The sequence below is a fragment of the Chlorella variabilis genome (genome assembly GCF_000147415.1).
Source record: "Chlorella variabilis unplaced genomic scaffold CHLNCscaffold_2, whole genome shotgun sequence".
Classification (NCBI taxonomy): Eukaryota; Viridiplantae; Chlorophyta; class Trebouxiophyceae; order Chlorellales; family Chlorellaceae; genus Chlorella; species Chlorella variabilis.
Genome location: NW_005435086.1, coordinates 766,500 through 781,757, shown reverse-complemented (window position 1 = coordinate 781,757; position 15,258 = coordinate 766,500). Strand labels below are relative to the sequence as shown.

The following is a 15,258-nucleotide window of genomic DNA, read 5'->3' as shown; positions in this document are numbered from 1 at the left end:
ACTTCTCATTTCTGGGTTGCAGTTGGGGGCAGCACGGGCCTAGGCCGCACGTGAAGCGGCAACTGCTGCGTCAACTGGTCAAATGCACAGCAGGCGATGTGGAACTGCATGCAGAGCAAAACCGCTCGGGGGGGCTCAAGCGGAGGACATTTGTTGCGTTGGGAGGGGGAGAGCGGCGGATGCACAACAAACAAGCAGGAAGAGGAGCGGAGCAGGGCAAAAAGGGTTGCGGGAAATCAAAGGCAACACACACCGCAGCAAGAGGGAGGAGAAGCAAGCGGGGTGGAAACTAGGAGTGTACAATGGCAAGCTGAAAGAGGGCAGGGGATGTGCAGGCGGGCAGTAGGCACATGAGCGGCAGGCTGCAGAAGCCTTGCTCGCGTGCTGGGCGAGCGCTGCAGCCTCTGCAATAGGGCGCCAGCGCAGCGCCAGCTCAGCGTGCCACCTCAGAAGAAGTCTTCCTCCTCGGACCACAGCGCCCCATCGCTGCCGCCATCCTCCTCCGGCTCCTCAAATTCTGTGAGGTCCACCTGCGACACGTGGACAGCAGCAGGGTGGATTGGGAGATGCTCGGAGCTGTCGGCAGGCGGCAGAGCCCAGTCCCTGCCCGCCCCCCAACACATCCCCCCGCCCTCTCACCGAGTAGCGCAGCACGCCGCCGATGCCGCCAAAGCCCTTGCAGAACTGGTTGCCCTCCTCCGACCTGTCGGTCACAAACTCCAGCAGGCACCCAAACTTCTTGTAGCTGTTGGCCAGCCACTCCAGCATGGGTTGCTGCAGCAGGGGCGTGGTGGCGGTGGTTAGCGGAGCAGTGGAGGGGGGTGGGGGAAAGCAGCGAGATGACAGGGACTGAGCAAGTGAGTGCACAAGGGAGGATGGGCAGGCGCATGCGCAGCACATGCGCAGCGCAAGGTGCGAGCAGGGCCCACCTTGTCCGTCACTTCCAGGTCGATGTTGGTGGCGGGGTCCTTGAAGTGCTTGCTCTCCGTCTCCTGCTCCTTGGTCAGGTACTTGACCTCCTGAACGCCTGCGGGAAGAAAGGAAGGAGGGAAGGAAGGAAAAGCAGGGGCAAGGAAGGGTGAAGAAACTAGGCATCACGCGCGCACTGCCACGTGTCGAGTTCCACACAAGACATACAGAAACCAGCCGCCCCAGCCGCCCTCTCCCTCTCACCTGAGGTGGTGTTTGTGAACTCGTATCGCTGCATGTCCAGGTTCTCCCACACGATCAGCGTCTCCACCGCGCCCATCTCCAGGCACGCCAGCGTGTCCTTCACCCCAAACACAAACTTGCCCGTGTCCTGGCTGATTTGGTCGAAGAAGCTGCAGGTTGGGGGGGAGGCGGGAGAGGCGGGGCGGGGCACTCAGCAGACGAGACGCCTGCGTGAACGCGCAAATCCAGAGCAGCTCCCCACCACCATGCACTGCCTCCACCTTTACCGTACCTGCTGATCAGCCGCTTCTCCTGCACAAACTTGACGTTGGCCAGCGTCTCCGCCGACAGCTCAATGGCCTGGTTGAAGCCGTTCTCTCCGCCTACAGGCAGGGCAGGCAGTCAGGCAGGGCAGCGTAGAAACTGAGAGGATGAGCCGGTGCAGGAGCAGGATGGCAGGATGAAGGTTGTGAGCAGGCAGGAGGATGGGATGGTGGCAGGGTAGAAGAGGTAGGGGCGAGAGGAATGTGCCAGCCCTCCTCAGCAGGTTCAGCTGCTCAGCGCCTCGGCGAGGCTCGCAGGCCGGTGCTGGGGGGCTGCCCGCAGGTTGTGCGACCAAGCGGCGGGGGGGCTGCTGTGGGGTGGCCATTTGATCAACTGCCATATGCGTGGCGGAGCGCCACCGGCAGGAAATTGGTAAGGCACCCGGGCATGCGACAACACGGTGCAGCCGCCAGAGACGATGCACCAGATACAGGCCACAGCCCATCCCTCCCCAACCCTGCCCCGCCCTGCCCCGCCCCTCTCACCGTACGACACATCCACCACCGCCAGCACCACGGCCTGCAGCCGCGGGTCAAACATGTCGCTCTGCGACAGCTCCGTCTTGAAGTCTGCCGACCCCGCCAGCACCAGCCCCGCCACGTTGGGCCGGTCGTTGGTGATGAAGAACTGCAACGGGAGGGAGGGTGTGCGGGGGAAGGAAGATAGGTAGGTGGGCCGAAGACGTTTCTGATGCCCAGAGCAGCCTCGCATTACGAAGCGCTGCCCCGACCACAGCCGGCACCACAGGCGTCCCCACAGGGGTCGTGCCGTGCCATGCCGCACCTGCACCGCCAGCTCCGCCACCTTGCGGACGTAGTTGTGCCGCTTCTCCATGCGCAGGCGCGCAAAGCGCAGCGCCGACTGCCCGCCGCGGCCGTGCTTCTTGGGGAGGTCAACAGACACCTGGAGCGAAGGGGAAGCAGAGGGCCGCGGGCGGGGCGTCGTTGTCGGCGGGAGCCTGCGGGAGTCGGCAACCAACCAGCAGCAGGCGGCAGCAGCAGGCGTGCAGCTGCAGCCGCGGGAGGGGCACCGAGAGGACAGCTGCGCCGGCCGCTGCCTGTGCACAACACACCCCTGTGCCCTGCTGCCGCAGGAGGTCCCAAGCAGCTGGCGCCCACCTTGTGCAGGATCTCGCGGTTGTTGCCGCACAGCGTGCCAAACAGGCTGCCGTTGCCGTCCATGACGATGAAGCCATACCTGCAGGAAGGCAGTGGTGCACAAGCCGTTTGGGGCCTGCCCTCTGGTTCTGCCACGGGCTGCTCGCCTGCTGCCGCTGTGTGCTGCCAGAACCGACGGTGCCAGCAGCGCTCTCCCGCCGTGGAGGGCAGCGTGTGCCCCTCTGCCTCCGCGCTGGCTTCAGTACAGGCCCAGCGCTCCGCCCTAGCCCCCCAACCCCCCTGCCCGCCTCACTTGTTGTCTGCCTCAAGCAGCTCGTTCAGGGCCTCCGTGTGGAACTTGTTGTCGCAGAGGTAGAGGGAGGTGTTAATGGGCTTGAAGGGCTCGAAGTCGATGTTCATCTTCTTCTCCTTGCCGTCGTCCGTCATCACCGTGCCCGTGTACACCACCAGGCCGTTTGGCGGCACGCGCGTGTACAGCTTCAGGCGCTGCTGCGCGCTGGTGATGGCGGCCAGCACCGACTGGCGGTTGACGCGCGACTTGATGTTGGAGGCGGTGCCGTACTCGTTGGCAAGCATGGCCGATGTCTGGGCCACCTGCATCCGGGGCCGAGAGGGCGGAGGGGCAGGGGAGGCCGTAAAGAGGTTTGGTCGTAAAGAAGTCGGCTGCCGAAGAGCGGCCGCCAGTATGTGCTGAATCGCCGCCATGCGCAGCTGGCTGGCTGGGCGAGGAGAGGAGCATGGAGCATGGCAGAGGTGCACTCCAAGCCAACAATCCAAGCCTCCTGCGCCCAGCCAGCTGCACAGGGCTGCAAGGCCGCCGGCAGCGGCAGCGAGCGGGCGGCCGCCGGGCGGCACCTGCGACTTGGGCGGCATGATGAGGCTGATCATGGAGGTGCCGTTGCCTCGCGCATTGTCCAGCGCTTTGATTAGCTGCGGCAGGGGGGCGCGTGGGGCTGTAAACGGGCTGCTGCACAGCGAATGGACCGGCAGCGTGCGCCCAGCGGGTGATGGCGGCGCTCACCCGCTTGACCTTCCAAATTTCAATCTGCTGGTCAGCGTCCGTCTTATCCCCCATATTGCCGGCCGCTGCACACCACCAAACTGGACTCCTGTCCGCTGCCGGCTTGCTGGATGTCGCCTGAGACTCGCAACAGCTGGAAGCAGCAGTGCCGATCAGGCAGGGCGGGGAAAGAGGCGTGGGGAGGTGAGCACAGCGCAGGAAATCCGCAGCCACGCTGGACTTTTTGGCGGCGCAGCCGACCCTGGGTGCCTGTATATTCAGCTCCCCTCTGCTGCTGCTATTGCAGAACTGTGGATTCCAGCTGGCCGCACCACCACTGCATGCGCCTCGCACATGCAGGCGGTGAACGAAGTGCCCCTGGCGCACCTAGCGGCACGCTACAGTGACGGCGAAGACGACGGGGAGACGCAGCAGGCATGCGCGCCCGCCACGCAGCAGGCAGGCGTGGGGCCGCCGCCGCCACGAGCGGCGGCGGCGCCCGCCGCCGCCAGCGCCGAAGTAGAGGCGGTCAGCGGCAGCGAAGAGGATGAGGAGTGGGAGGACGAGGACTGGGACAGCGAGGATGAGGAGCTGGCTTCGGCGATGGAGTGGGCAGACCTGCGGGAGGGTGAGCGGTGGGATGCGCTGTGCGGAGGGGAAAGTCCGCGTCGATGCCACCCCACTCACCCCGACTGCCCGCTTCTTCGGCGCCACCTTCGCGATGCTCACCTCCCCGGGTGCGGCCCCGCCTGCCTGCTACCTCGCTGCAGTGCAACAGGCGCGCGGCAACAGCGGCGGCACGATGACGCTGCCGGGGCACCGCCCCAACGCGCACGGCGGCGCGCTCAACCGCCCGCAGCACACCAAGCTGCTGCCCACGGCGGGCAACATGGGGCGCCTGGACACACACTTCAACGCAGGGGCGGTACAGCTGCGGGACGATCTGCTGGACACGCTGGGCGGCTACGCCGGCAGCGCCGGCTCGGCCGTGCACAACCAAGTGCGGGCGGCGCACAGCGGCAAGGCCGCCACCGCCGCCGCCACGCGCAGCAAGGACCGCAGCGACCGCGCCACAGGTGGGTGGCTGCCTGCTGGCGCCTGGCAGGCCGGGCGGGGAGGTTGGGAGCATGCAGGCCGCGCCATCTCATCCGCCTCTCCTTTGCCACCCCTTGCTGCGTCCCTCGCTCGGCACTGGTGCACCCCACCCCGCCACAGGCAGCCCCCACCCCACCTCTCCCCACCCCCACTGCCACCACCTGCTACGCCCGCAGTGGAGCAAGTGCTGGACCCCCGCACCCGCATGGTCCTGTTCAAGATGCTCAACCGCGGCGTGTTTGCCGAGATCAACGGCTGCGTGTCGACGGGCAAGGAGGCCAACGTGTACCACGCCAGCGGAGCGCCACCTGGCAGCGCTGAGCTGGCCATCAAGGTCTACAAGACCGCCATCCTGGTGTTCAAGGACAGGGACAGGTGGGCTGGGGCTGGGACTGGGGCTGGGCGGCAGCAAGGCAGGGCAGGGGCGTGGGAGACGCCTGCCCCTCCCCCCCTTGATGTCGCTCGCCCGCACGCCTTCCCACCTCACCTCACCACGTTACCTCACAACACAACCCCCACCACCTCCACCGCTCCACCCCCACCCCCCACCCCGCAGGTACGTGGTGGGCGACTCCCGCTTCCAGCGCTACTGCAAGTCCAACCCGCGCAAGATGGTGAAGCTGTGGGCGGAGAAGGAGATGCGAAACCTGGCGCGCCTGCACGCGGCGGGCATACTGTGCCCCAAGCCGCTGCAGCTGCGCCTGCACGTCCTGGGTGAGCTGGCGGGGGAGGGAGGGAGGCGCGACGGGCGGGGCGTGGCGGGCAAGGCGGGCTGCTGGGATGGGGTGGCCGGTGGGCAGGTTTCCGGGAAGCGGGGGCGGAGTGGAGGGTGGGAAGCGAGGGCCAGCCGACAGTCTGCGTGCTGGCTGTGGCTAGAGTGTGCAGTGCGCTGCCGCTCCCAGCTGACCGCCGTCATGTTGCTGCTGCTGCGACCGGGCGCAGTGATGGAGTTCATTGGTGAGAACGGGGTGGCGGCGCCGCGGCTCAAGGATGCGGGGCTGCCCCCGGCCCGCATGCGGCAGGCATACACGGGTGAGGGCCAGGCGCCCGCTGGGCTCTGCAGGGGGCCAGCCTGCCCGGCCGCTGCGCGCCTGCCACCCCTCCCCACGTTGCCCTCCGCCCCACCACGCACGCATGCTGTTGCCCCATCACACACGCACAGCCATGCACCCCACCCAGCCTCCCTCTCCCGCCTTGCCTGCAGACATGGTGGTGATGGTGCGCACCCTGTACCAGAAGTGCCGTCTGGTGCATGCAGACCTGTCGGGTGAGGGCGCTGCCTCGTGGATCCCCTGCCTTCCCAGCCAACTGCCAGCCAAGTGCACTTGCATGCCTGGCCTGCACCTCCTTCCCCCCAGCCCGCCAGGGCCTGCCCACTCCCACTCGCCCTCCCGCTCCTCCTGTGCATGCCCTGCCCTGCCCTGCCCTGCCCTTTGCTGCCCTGCCCTCCTGCCCTGCTGCAGAGTACAATGTGCTGGTGCACAAGAACGAGCTGTACTGCATAGATGTCAGCCAGGCAGTGGAGCTGGATCACCCGCGCGCCTTTGACTTCCTGCGGGAGGGTGAGCCGCTGCTGATGGGCTGCCGACGTGCGCCGCAGGCTGTGTGTGCAGTGCGTGCTCGCCGCTCTTTCATTCCGACAGACGCTGGCACGTCGCCGCGCCGCCCGTGTGGTTTGCATCTGCCGCATCCGACACCGGCGCTGCATCTGATGCCCCTGCCTGCCCTGCCCTGCCTGCGCGTCCCCTGCCCACAGACTGCCTGCACGTCAACGATTTCTTCCGCCGCGCGGGCGTGGCCACGCTGACTGTGCGGGAGCTGTTTGACTTTGTGGTGGACCCGGGCATACAGGAGGGGGCGGGCATAGATGCGGAGCTGGACCGGCTGATGGAGCTGGCCTGCAGGTGGGGGCAGGCCGGCCGGGCTGGGCAGCTGTGCGGCAGTAGTGGCGGGGTTTGGTTGGTGTGTGTGCGCGCATGGGCATGCGTGTCTGTGCATGGCGGTGTGTGGCGCGGCAAGCAGGGGAGTGCAGCGCGTCGTCCGCCGCATGTGCCCCGGCGGCGGACCCCGGTGCGCACCCTCCCTTGCCTCCTGGGCGAGGCACTTGGCATGACCGCGCATGCACCCCCTGCCACCCCCTCTGCCGCAGCCGCCCCGCCACCATGAGTGCTGAGCAGGAGGTGGCGGATGCTGTGTTTGCCCAGGCCTACATCCCTAAGAAGCTGGATGAGGTGGCCAACCCGGAGCGGGACCATGCCCGCCTGGCGGCCGGCACGGACACAGGTGGGCGAGGTGGTACCTGTGCGTGGTGTTGTGGGTGGTGATGGTACCTGCTGGCCCGCAATCGCCGCCTGCCTGCCTGCCCACCTCTTCGCTGCCTGCCCGCGCGGACACAGCGGCCGGAGCGGACACGCCCGCCTGCCTGCCCTGTCTGCCTTACCTGCCTGCCTACCTTACCTGCCTGCCTGAAATTGCAGAGGGTATCTACTATCAAGCGCTGGCGGGCATGAAGCAAGACATGAGCGGGGCCCGCGCGGCACCAGCGGCCGGCAGCAGCAGGCAGCAGCAGGCAGCCGCGCCGCCCTCAGCGGCAGCAGCAGTGCAGCAGCCGGGGCAGCAGCAGCAGCAGCAGCAGCAGCAGCAGCAGCAGCAGCGGGGAGCGGGGCCAGCGGCCAGCCAGGGTGACGGCGCCGCCGTCGCGGCGGCGGCGCTGCCCTCGGGCCTGAGCGACGCAGGCGACGGGGACTGCGGGGCAGGTAGCGACGGAGAGGCCTCTGCGGCGTCACCGCTGTCTGCCGCTGCAGCAGCAGCAGCAGCAGCGGCCCCAAAGAAGAAGCGGGTCACATTTGCGGATGAGCTGTCTGGCAGCGAGAGCAGCGAGGGCGAGGGGGAGTGGGAGGAGCGGCCCAAGCTGAGCCGGGACCAGATCCGGGAGGCGCGGCGGGAGCACAAGAAGGAGACCAAGGCGGCCAACCAGGAGCGGCGCAAGCAGAAGATGCCCAAGCACGTGAAGAAGCGGGCGGTCAGCAAGGGCAAGGCCAAGAAGTGAGGGGCGCGGCGCGGGCCAGCCCTCTGGCGGCTCCCGAGGCCTCCTGTCTGTTGGCCACTGGGTGGCACCCTGTTGTGTCGATCTCTTGCTGTGGCTGCCAACCTGACTCTCTAGCTCGTCGCTTGACACATGGGCACAACAGAAGCAGGGCACAACAGATGCCGGGGGATGCTCCTAGTGGAAAAAACAAGGGGGAAAGAGAGAGCCATGCAAGGGCCATCCATCCACACAGACGGATGGGCACTTGGGGAAGAAGTTGGAAAGGAAAAAATCCTCAAGTGGACGCAGGAGTGGATCCTTTGAATGCTGTGCACACACTCGGGGCGTGGCAGGGTTGGTGGGACTTGCAGGGCGGGAGTGCTGACAATGTGCGGGTGTTTCAGGTCTTGGGACAGGCATTAAGGGCATGCATGGGAGCAGGTCGACCCCATTTTGAGGGCAACAGGCGGTGTCAGGCGATCAAGGGAATGGCTCGGCAGGCGTGAATCAAACTGTTGACGTCGCTGTAGCGGCTGGCCAGGCGCCGGCCGACAGCCCCAGCGCGCAGGCGGTGGGAAACAAAATGGAAACACACACAGGTGCACAGGGGGTCCTGTAGGTTGCTGCCAAGGAGGCGCCTGCGGCGCGCAGCCCGGCTCTGGGCAGCTGCACCGTCAGAAAGCACTCGGGACATGAGGCAACACGGCTGTCGCGGCACACGATTCGCGAGCCCTGGGCATCAGGCATCGTCGTTGCTGGTGGCGGAACGGCGGGTGCCCGCAGCCCCGCACGCCTCAAGGGGTTGGTCCGACATCGTTTCCAGAAAGATGCGGCGGGCGCGCTTCTCTGCGCCAGGGCAGGCAGGCGGGCGGGCAGGCAGGCAGGCAGGCAGGGGCAGGCGGGTGAGTGGTGCAGGTGAGGAGGCACACGAGGCAGGAGGGCTGGCTGGACATGCAAGCTGCTGCGGCGGCAAGTAGGCTCGAGGGCGGGGACCCCAGGCGCACCTGATGCGTATACCAGCGTGCAGGGCAGCGCGAAGCAGGCCAGCGCCTGCCAGAGGACCATGAGCACGGTGCACACCCCGCCTGCAGGCAGCGACGGGGCGGGGCAGGAGGGTCAAGACACGGGGCAGGCCAGGTAGGTGGATGGCTGGATCCATTTCAACCGCAAGCGGGACGCCGCGAGGGGCACAGGCCACCAGGCCTGCATGCGCAGCGGCTCGCCCCGGCCGCAGCCTCGTCCCGGCCGTGCGCCCGCGCCCCTGCTGCTGCGCGCCTGGCAGGAAAGGGAAGGCTGCGGCGCAGACGGCGTCGTTGGCGGCGATGGCGGAGGTGAAGTGGAAGAGGCCGACGAGCAGGTGCGTGCAGAAGCGCATCTTCATGCCAAAGGACAGCATGTGGATCTGGGCCAGCGAGGACGACTCCAGCAGCGCGACCGTGGGGTTGTAGGTGGCGGAGAAGACGGTGCCCACGGGCGGCACCAGCGTGACCGCCGTCTGCGCCAGCTTGTGCGCCACGTGGCTGCACACGCACAGCGGCTCGCGCCAGCGCACGTATGTCCCCGGGAACAGCACCGCCATCTGCATCATGGCCGCGTTGCCCGCCATCAGCGCCACCATGGCCACGCCCAGCCAGGAGGCGGCCAGGGACCAGCGAAAGATCCACGCGCCCTGGCTCAGGGTGGCGATGACCAGGAAGGCAATGTCGACTGGGACCTGCGGAGGGGCAGGCAGGGGCAGGGGCAGGGGCACGACGGTGGCGGTGAGCTGCGCGGCGGCTAGACCCGATTAGGGTGGGTGGCGGTGGGTGGTGGTGGATGGCGGGGACAGGAGCACACGCATGCACACTCTGCGCAAAGTCCAGGGTCAGCAGCAGAAGCGCAAGGCGCACATGCAGGCGCGCAGGCTGAGCGCATTGCCCAGCAGGGACTGAGCGTGGATGTGGCGTTCGCGGCGCCCGCCCCTCACCTGCCCAGAGGAGTACCAGGCCTGGTAGCGGCACTCCAGGGCCCGGTTGCAGAAGCGCAGCAGCGCGCCCTGCTCCCGCTCCTTGGCCAGGCATGCCTTGAGGGCGGCCTTGGTGGCGGCCACGGCGTCCTCCTCCTCCTCCTCCTCCTCCTCGGCCCCGCCCGCACCCGCCTTGCCCGCGCCCAGGCTCTTGCTGGGATTGCGTGACGACGAGGCGCTGTCGGTGGCGGGCTTGCGGCGGTGCAGGCCGGACTTGGGGGCGGGGTCGGCGGGCAGCGGCGGCGGCGCCTCAACGCCTCGCGCCGCGCCGCAGGCGGCCGCGGCGGCCACGCCTGCGGCGGCCGCCTCGTAGTGCTTGGTGGCCAGGAACCGCTCCAGCACACCCGCGGTGCCGGTGCGGCGGGCAAAGTCGATGGGCAGGGATCCGTCCTCGGCGGTGGCGCGCTCCCAGCCGCCCGCCGCGTCCGCGCACCGCTGGCTGAGCAGCGACATGATGGCGCCGCCATCGCGCACCAGGCCCGCCAGGTGGAGCGCGGTCAGGCCGCGGCGGCCGGGGGTGGTGGAGCGGAAGACGTGGCCGTGCTGCGCGCCCCAGTCCAGCACCGCGGTCACCAGCTCCAGGCACTGGCTGCGCACCGCCAGCTGCAGCAGCGGCATGCCGGTGGTGCCCACGCACATGATGTCCACCGCCGCCATCGCCTCGCCCGGCGACTGGTCCGCGGCCACCGCCGCCAGCAGCGTGCGGGTGGCCGCCACCCACTTGCGCTGCACCGCGTAGGCCAGCAGGCGGCGGCTGGACTTGCCCAGCACTGCGGGGGAGGCGGCAGAACAGGGGAGGAGCCAGAGGGCGGCACGGTCAGCAGAGGAAGCATTCAGCCGCTGCTGCCCACGCACCCCACAGGTGCCCACAGCACCACGCCCGCCCACACGCAGCCCAGCTGCAGAGCCTCTCCTCCTCCCTCCCTGCCTTCCCTCCTCCCTGCCTCCCCACGCCTCCCTCTCTCCAGCCAGCCAGCCAGCCAGCTCCAGCGCGGGCCTGCAGCTCCTGCAGCCCCTGCAGCTCTCGCTCACCCTCGCGGTCGGCGTCGCTGTACTCGCGCCCGCCGGCGCCATACTCCCCAGAGGCGGCCAGCTGGAAGAGCAGGGTGTCCACGTCGGTGGCGCCGTCCTCGGCCTCCAGGCTGCGCACCTCGGCCGCCAGGGCGCGGTCATGGCTCACAAGCATGGCCTGCGTGGGTGTGGGGCAAGAGGACGGGGTGGGGTGAGGGCGGGGCTGGGGGAAGCAGCTGCCAGATGCGGCGCCCGAGCGAGGAGGACCTGGAGGGTGGCACGCCCCGAGCTGAGCCGGCACAGGCACGCAAGGGCAGCGCCGCACGCGGGCCAGGCCCCCACGCACACCACGCACACCCCGCGCCGACGGCAGCGTCAGCGGCAGCAGCCGCGGCAGCAGCAGCGGCGGCCCTGCCCCAAGGTGCAAGACGTAGGTGGGCCCACGCCCCACAAAGCCCCACCTTGGATCCCGAGATGTAACCGCCACGCATCACCTCCAGCTGCACGGCGCCGCCGGCGCGCAGGCCCGACAGGCGCAGGCTGAGCTTCTGCATGCCCTGCCAGGCGGGCTCCGCCTCCAGGCTGAGGCGCTCCACCTCGGCATACGCGCCTGCAGGGGCAGCAGAGGGGTGGCGAGCTTAGCAGTCAGGCCATGCCCTTGGTGCTTGTAACCTCCTGTGCAGGCTTGGCTTGGCGGGAGGCCAGGCCAAGCAGCTGCAGCCAGCGCGCGGGCAGCCAGGCCCGGGCGGCCGGCCAGGCGTGGCGGGCGCCGCGCGCAGCTTTGCCGAGCGCTCGGCAGCCGCCAGGCGGCCTTGCAGCATAGCACAGCCACCCGAGACCAGCGCAGCTGCCGGCGCGTGGCCGGGGCGGGGAGCGCCACGCGGCCGCACTCACCCCTGCAGCGCGCCAGTACCGTGTCGTCCTCTTGGCCCAGGTTGTACCCCCATACCGCCACCTCGCAGCAGCCGGCGGCGTCGGGCTCGGCCACCAGCGGGCGCAGCGCGGCGACGCGCGGGAAGAGGGAGGAGGAGCCGGTGGCCAGCACGTGCACCACGCGGCCCTCCCGCACCAGCGCCAGCTTGTCGCCCAGCTGCACCAGCATCGCGTGCTGCGACCAAAAGGCGTCGGGCTGGCGCGCCACCAGGCGCTCAACCACCGCGCGCACGCCGCTGGAGGCCAGCAGAGCGCGCTCCTCGGGGCCCATGAGCGCGTTCACTGCACGGCGGCGGGGCCGGGACGGGTGGGGGAGGGAGGCAGGGAGGGGCGGGGTGGGGGAGTGAGCGGCAGGGCCAGGGGCTGTGGCGGCGGCCAAGGACCGTAGGCGTGGCGCCGCAGCGGCCGCGAGGGCCCGCGTCTGCTTGGCCGCAGGTCGAACGCTGCAGCTGTGCAAGGCAAGGGCAAGGGCGGCTGCTGGGGGGCGCCCCGGGTGCCTTACTACCTGTGATGTGCACGCAGCCGGGGCGCAGGTAGCCCTCCATTGACTGACAGGAGAGCATGTTGACCAGGGAGGCCTTGAGGTCGGAGGGCAGCTGGGCGGGGGTGCAGTTGAAGAGCTTGGCGCTGAAGCGAACCAGCTTCTCCTCAGGAACATACGTGATCTGGGGTGGGTGGCAGGGGAGGGGAGGGAGGAGCGGCGCCATGAGCCGGCCGCTGGCGGGTCGGCAGGCCGTGCAGACGCCCGCAGGAGACAGGCGCGCCAGATGCGGCGGACGGCAGCGAAACACGCGCGGCAGTGCCGACAGCAGCCAGCCCGGCAGCAGCAGCCCACCAGCAGCGGCCTGCAGCAGGCAGCCTGCCCCCCCTCCATACACACACCTGCGCCGAGTCGTAGGACAGCAGGTTGAGCGCCTCATCCAGCACCGATCCCGGCAGCGGTGGCGGCGCGCCCAGGTCCATGGCTGTGGCCGAGGAGCGCACCGAGCCGGGGGACTCGACGCGGCCGCCGCCCAGCGCATCCAGGCGCAGCGCGCCGGGCAGCGGCGGCGGCGGCTGCAGCGCGCCGCCAAACGCCGTCGCGCCGCCCAGCAGGCCCGGGAAGGCGGCGGCGGCGTGCTGGGCCGCCAGGTAGGGCGGCAGCTGGGGCATGACGGTGTCGGAGGAGGAGGGGGTGGCGGGCATGGAGGAGAGCACGTGGCGCGGGATGCCGGGGGGCAGCGCCGCGGCGGGCTGGGGCCAGGCGGCGCCGGGGCCGCCCGCCAGCGGGGCGCGCTGAGCTGGCAGCTGCGCCGCCGCCGCGCCCGCCATCAGCTCCTTGGTCAGCTGCTCCAGCCCCGCCATGTCATCCAGGTCCATGGCAGAGGCGGCATCCATCTGAGGCGGGGAGCAGGTGGGACAGAGCAGGTGGCAGGTGGCAGGCGGCAGCGGGAGGCAGAGCAGGCAGGGGTTAGAAGGGAGGCGAGGGAGCGGGGAGGAGGCAGGGAGGCAGCGCAACACACGGTCCCCGGCGCTTCGGGCGGCCAGGCACGCAGGCGTGTGGGCTGCAGGCGTGCGGGTCGCAGGCGGGCGCGCAGGGGCGCGGGTGCGGCAGGGAACTACCTGCAGGAAGTTGGCGGCGGCCTGCTGGGGGGGGCCCACAGGCTGGCCGGCGCCGGCAATCAGGCCCTGCGCCATCATCGGGTTGAACACCTGCGGCGGAGCAAGAGGCAGCAGAAGGTGGGGAGGGGTTGACAGGGTGGGGGGGGCTGGGATGGAGGATGGAGGATGGAGGCTGGGTGGGGGCAGAGCGCTGCGCACGCAGCAGCCCGCAGACGCCGAGGGCCGGGCCGGGCGCGGCAGGCGGCAGGCGGCGGCCGCGGCGGCGGGGCGGGCGCGCGGGGGGCCCTGCTGACAGCTGCAGGCTGGTCCAGAAGCGAGGAGGAAAGGCGGCGGGAGGAAAGCGCACCTCATCCAGGAAATCGTCGTCCAGCAGGAGCGCGCCCATGGCGGCGCCGGAGGGCAGGGTGGTGGCGGGCGCCGCCGGCGGGCGCGCCATGCCCGCGGCCGCCGCCTGCGCCGCCTCCTGCGCCGCCTGCTGCAGCTGCAGGTGCTTCAGCAGCGCCGACGCCTGCGCGTGCTGCTCCGCCTCGCGCTGCGCGCCGGCCGCGGAGGCGGGGGAGGTGCTGGTGGCGCCCATCTCTGTGGGCTGCTGGCTGGCGGAGCCGCCCGAGGGGCTCCTGTGGGTGCCCGCGGCGGAGGGCCCCGCGCTGCCGCTGCGCGCGGGCTTGGCCAGCGGGAAGCCCTGCTTGGCCATGCGGGCCAGCTTGGGCGCAATCTCCTCCTCCGTCAGCCCGTACTTCTCGGCCAGCAGCTTCTCGTCGACCGTGCCCGTCTTCTTGAGCATGTGCGCCATCTCGCGCTGGCGCCGCCGCCGCGCGTTGTGCTTGTCCAGGCGCGCGCGGCACGACCGCTTCTCGCCGTCAAAGTCCTCCAGCGGCTGGAACTTGCCGCACTGCTGGCAGAAGCGGTGGGGCAGGCCGTCCTTCTGCACCACGTGCGCCTTGAGGTGCAGCTCGCAGATCTTGTACCGGCTGTGGTAGTCCTTCATGCCGCCCACCTCGATCGTGCAGCCGTCCACCTGCGGCAGGGAGGAGCGCGAGGGGCGGGGCAGGCGGGCAGGGGGCTGGGTGGGAGCTTGGGGCAGCAGGGCGAGCGTGGCGAGGCACCGGCAGAGGTGGGTATCCCCCAAAGGGGCACACAAGCGGTAACCGCGGCGGCGGGACCCGCTCCGCGGCGGCCGCCGCGCCGAGCCGGCCAGCGGCAAGACGTGCGGCGAGAGGCGGATGCAGGGCAGGCACGAGATGGCACGCGGAGCGGGCGCGGCGAAGAGGCACACAGCAGCACAGGGCCACGGGCGGGACCGTGCGGACGCGGGGCACAATCTTGTGGTGTGCATGGGCCAGGGTGGCACCCTCTGTGGGGACCGGCAGGTTCCCTCCGCAAGTGGCCGAAAGTGCAGGGGCACATGCGGTTGGCGGGCAGCTGCTTGCGTCCCGCACCTGGCAGCCCAGCTTGCCGCCGTCGGCGGCGGTGTTCCTCTGCAAGCCCTTGCCACCAGCGGCCTTGCTGGCTGCCGCATCGGCGGGGGTGGCCTTCAGGCCGTGGGGGTCCCACTTCCAGTCTGCCTGCTGCCACACTGCATCGTCCACAAAGGCCATGGCGCGATAGGGGGCCCGGCCGGCGTCTGGTTGGGCCGTCAGCCCTCAATGAGGCTGCCCTCAGTGGGCACTCGAACAGGGAGGGGCGTGGTTCCTGCAGCGTGGGCAGCAGGGTGAGGGAGGGAGGAGTATCCCCTCTAAGAGACCGCTCCCTCACAGTCAGGCAGTCCGGCTCCGTCCAGCAGCTGCGCTGCACAGACCCCCGGCACCGGGAGGAGCAAAGCTTTGGGCTCTGCCCTTCGGGCTGTGCGGCGGGGATGGGGCTGTGTAGCTGCGCCCGCTGGGCCGCCGCTGCGCCGCCCAACATGCTGCCGCCCGGGTCCCGGCGCTTGCTGGGAGGTGCGGCCCCGCTGCTGAGTTTTCCCAGTCATGCCTCGCCCCGCATTCCCACC

The 15,258-nt window shown here is 69.9% G+C and overlaps 3 protein-coding genes across 3 annotated transcripts; 1 reads left to right on the top strand and 2 right to left on the bottom strand.

The window, feature by feature from the left end:
• Window positions 1–4: 4 nt before the first annotated feature.
• On the bottom strand, window positions 5–3,669 carry CHLNCDRAFT_29482 (hypothetical protein; the record flags this gene model as incomplete). Its single annotated transcript, XM_005851079.1, has 11 exons — window positions 5–530; window positions 640–774; window positions 930–1,027; window positions 1,174–1,322; window positions 1,445–1,535; window positions 1,962–2,103; window positions 2,260–2,379; window positions 2,595–2,673; window positions 2,887–3,188; window positions 3,450–3,524; window positions 3,616–3,669. The coding sequence occupies 11 exons, from the start codon at window positions 3,667–3,669 to the stop codon at window positions 447–449; spliced, it is 1,329 nt and encodes a 442-aa protein (XP_005851141.1). The 3' UTR covers window positions 5–446.
• Window positions 3,670–3,909: 240 nt separating this feature from the next.
• On the top strand, window positions 3,910–8,512 carry CHLNCDRAFT_29479 (hypothetical protein). The gene is made up of 10 exons (XM_005851370.1): window positions 3,910–4,222; window positions 4,365–4,670; window positions 4,866–5,064; window positions 5,246–5,403; window positions 5,632–5,721; window positions 5,894–5,956; window positions 6,153–6,251; window positions 6,446–6,593; window positions 6,839–6,972; window positions 7,167–8,512. The coding sequence occupies exons 1-10, from the start codon at window positions 3,949–3,951 to the stop codon at window positions 7,736–7,738; spliced, it is 2,043 nt and encodes a 680-aa protein (XP_005851432.1). The 5' UTR covers window positions 3,910–3,948; the 3' UTR covers window positions 7,739–8,512.
• On the bottom strand, window positions 8,457–14,866 carry CHLNCDRAFT_49863 (hypothetical protein; the record flags this gene model as incomplete). The annotated part of the gene is made up of 12 exons (XM_005851078.1): window positions 8,457–8,563; window positions 8,722–8,802; window positions 8,909–9,431; window positions 9,684–10,492; window positions 10,755–10,911; window positions 11,195–11,343; window positions 11,628–11,948; window positions 12,172–12,331; window positions 12,549–13,043; window positions 13,269–13,358; window positions 13,615–14,286; window positions 14,708–14,866. The coding sequence occupies 12 exons, from the start codon at window positions 14,864–14,866 to the stop codon at window positions 8,457–8,459; spliced, it is 3,723 nt and encodes a 1,240-aa protein (XP_005851140.1).
• Window positions 14,867–15,258: the final 392 nt, after the last annotated feature.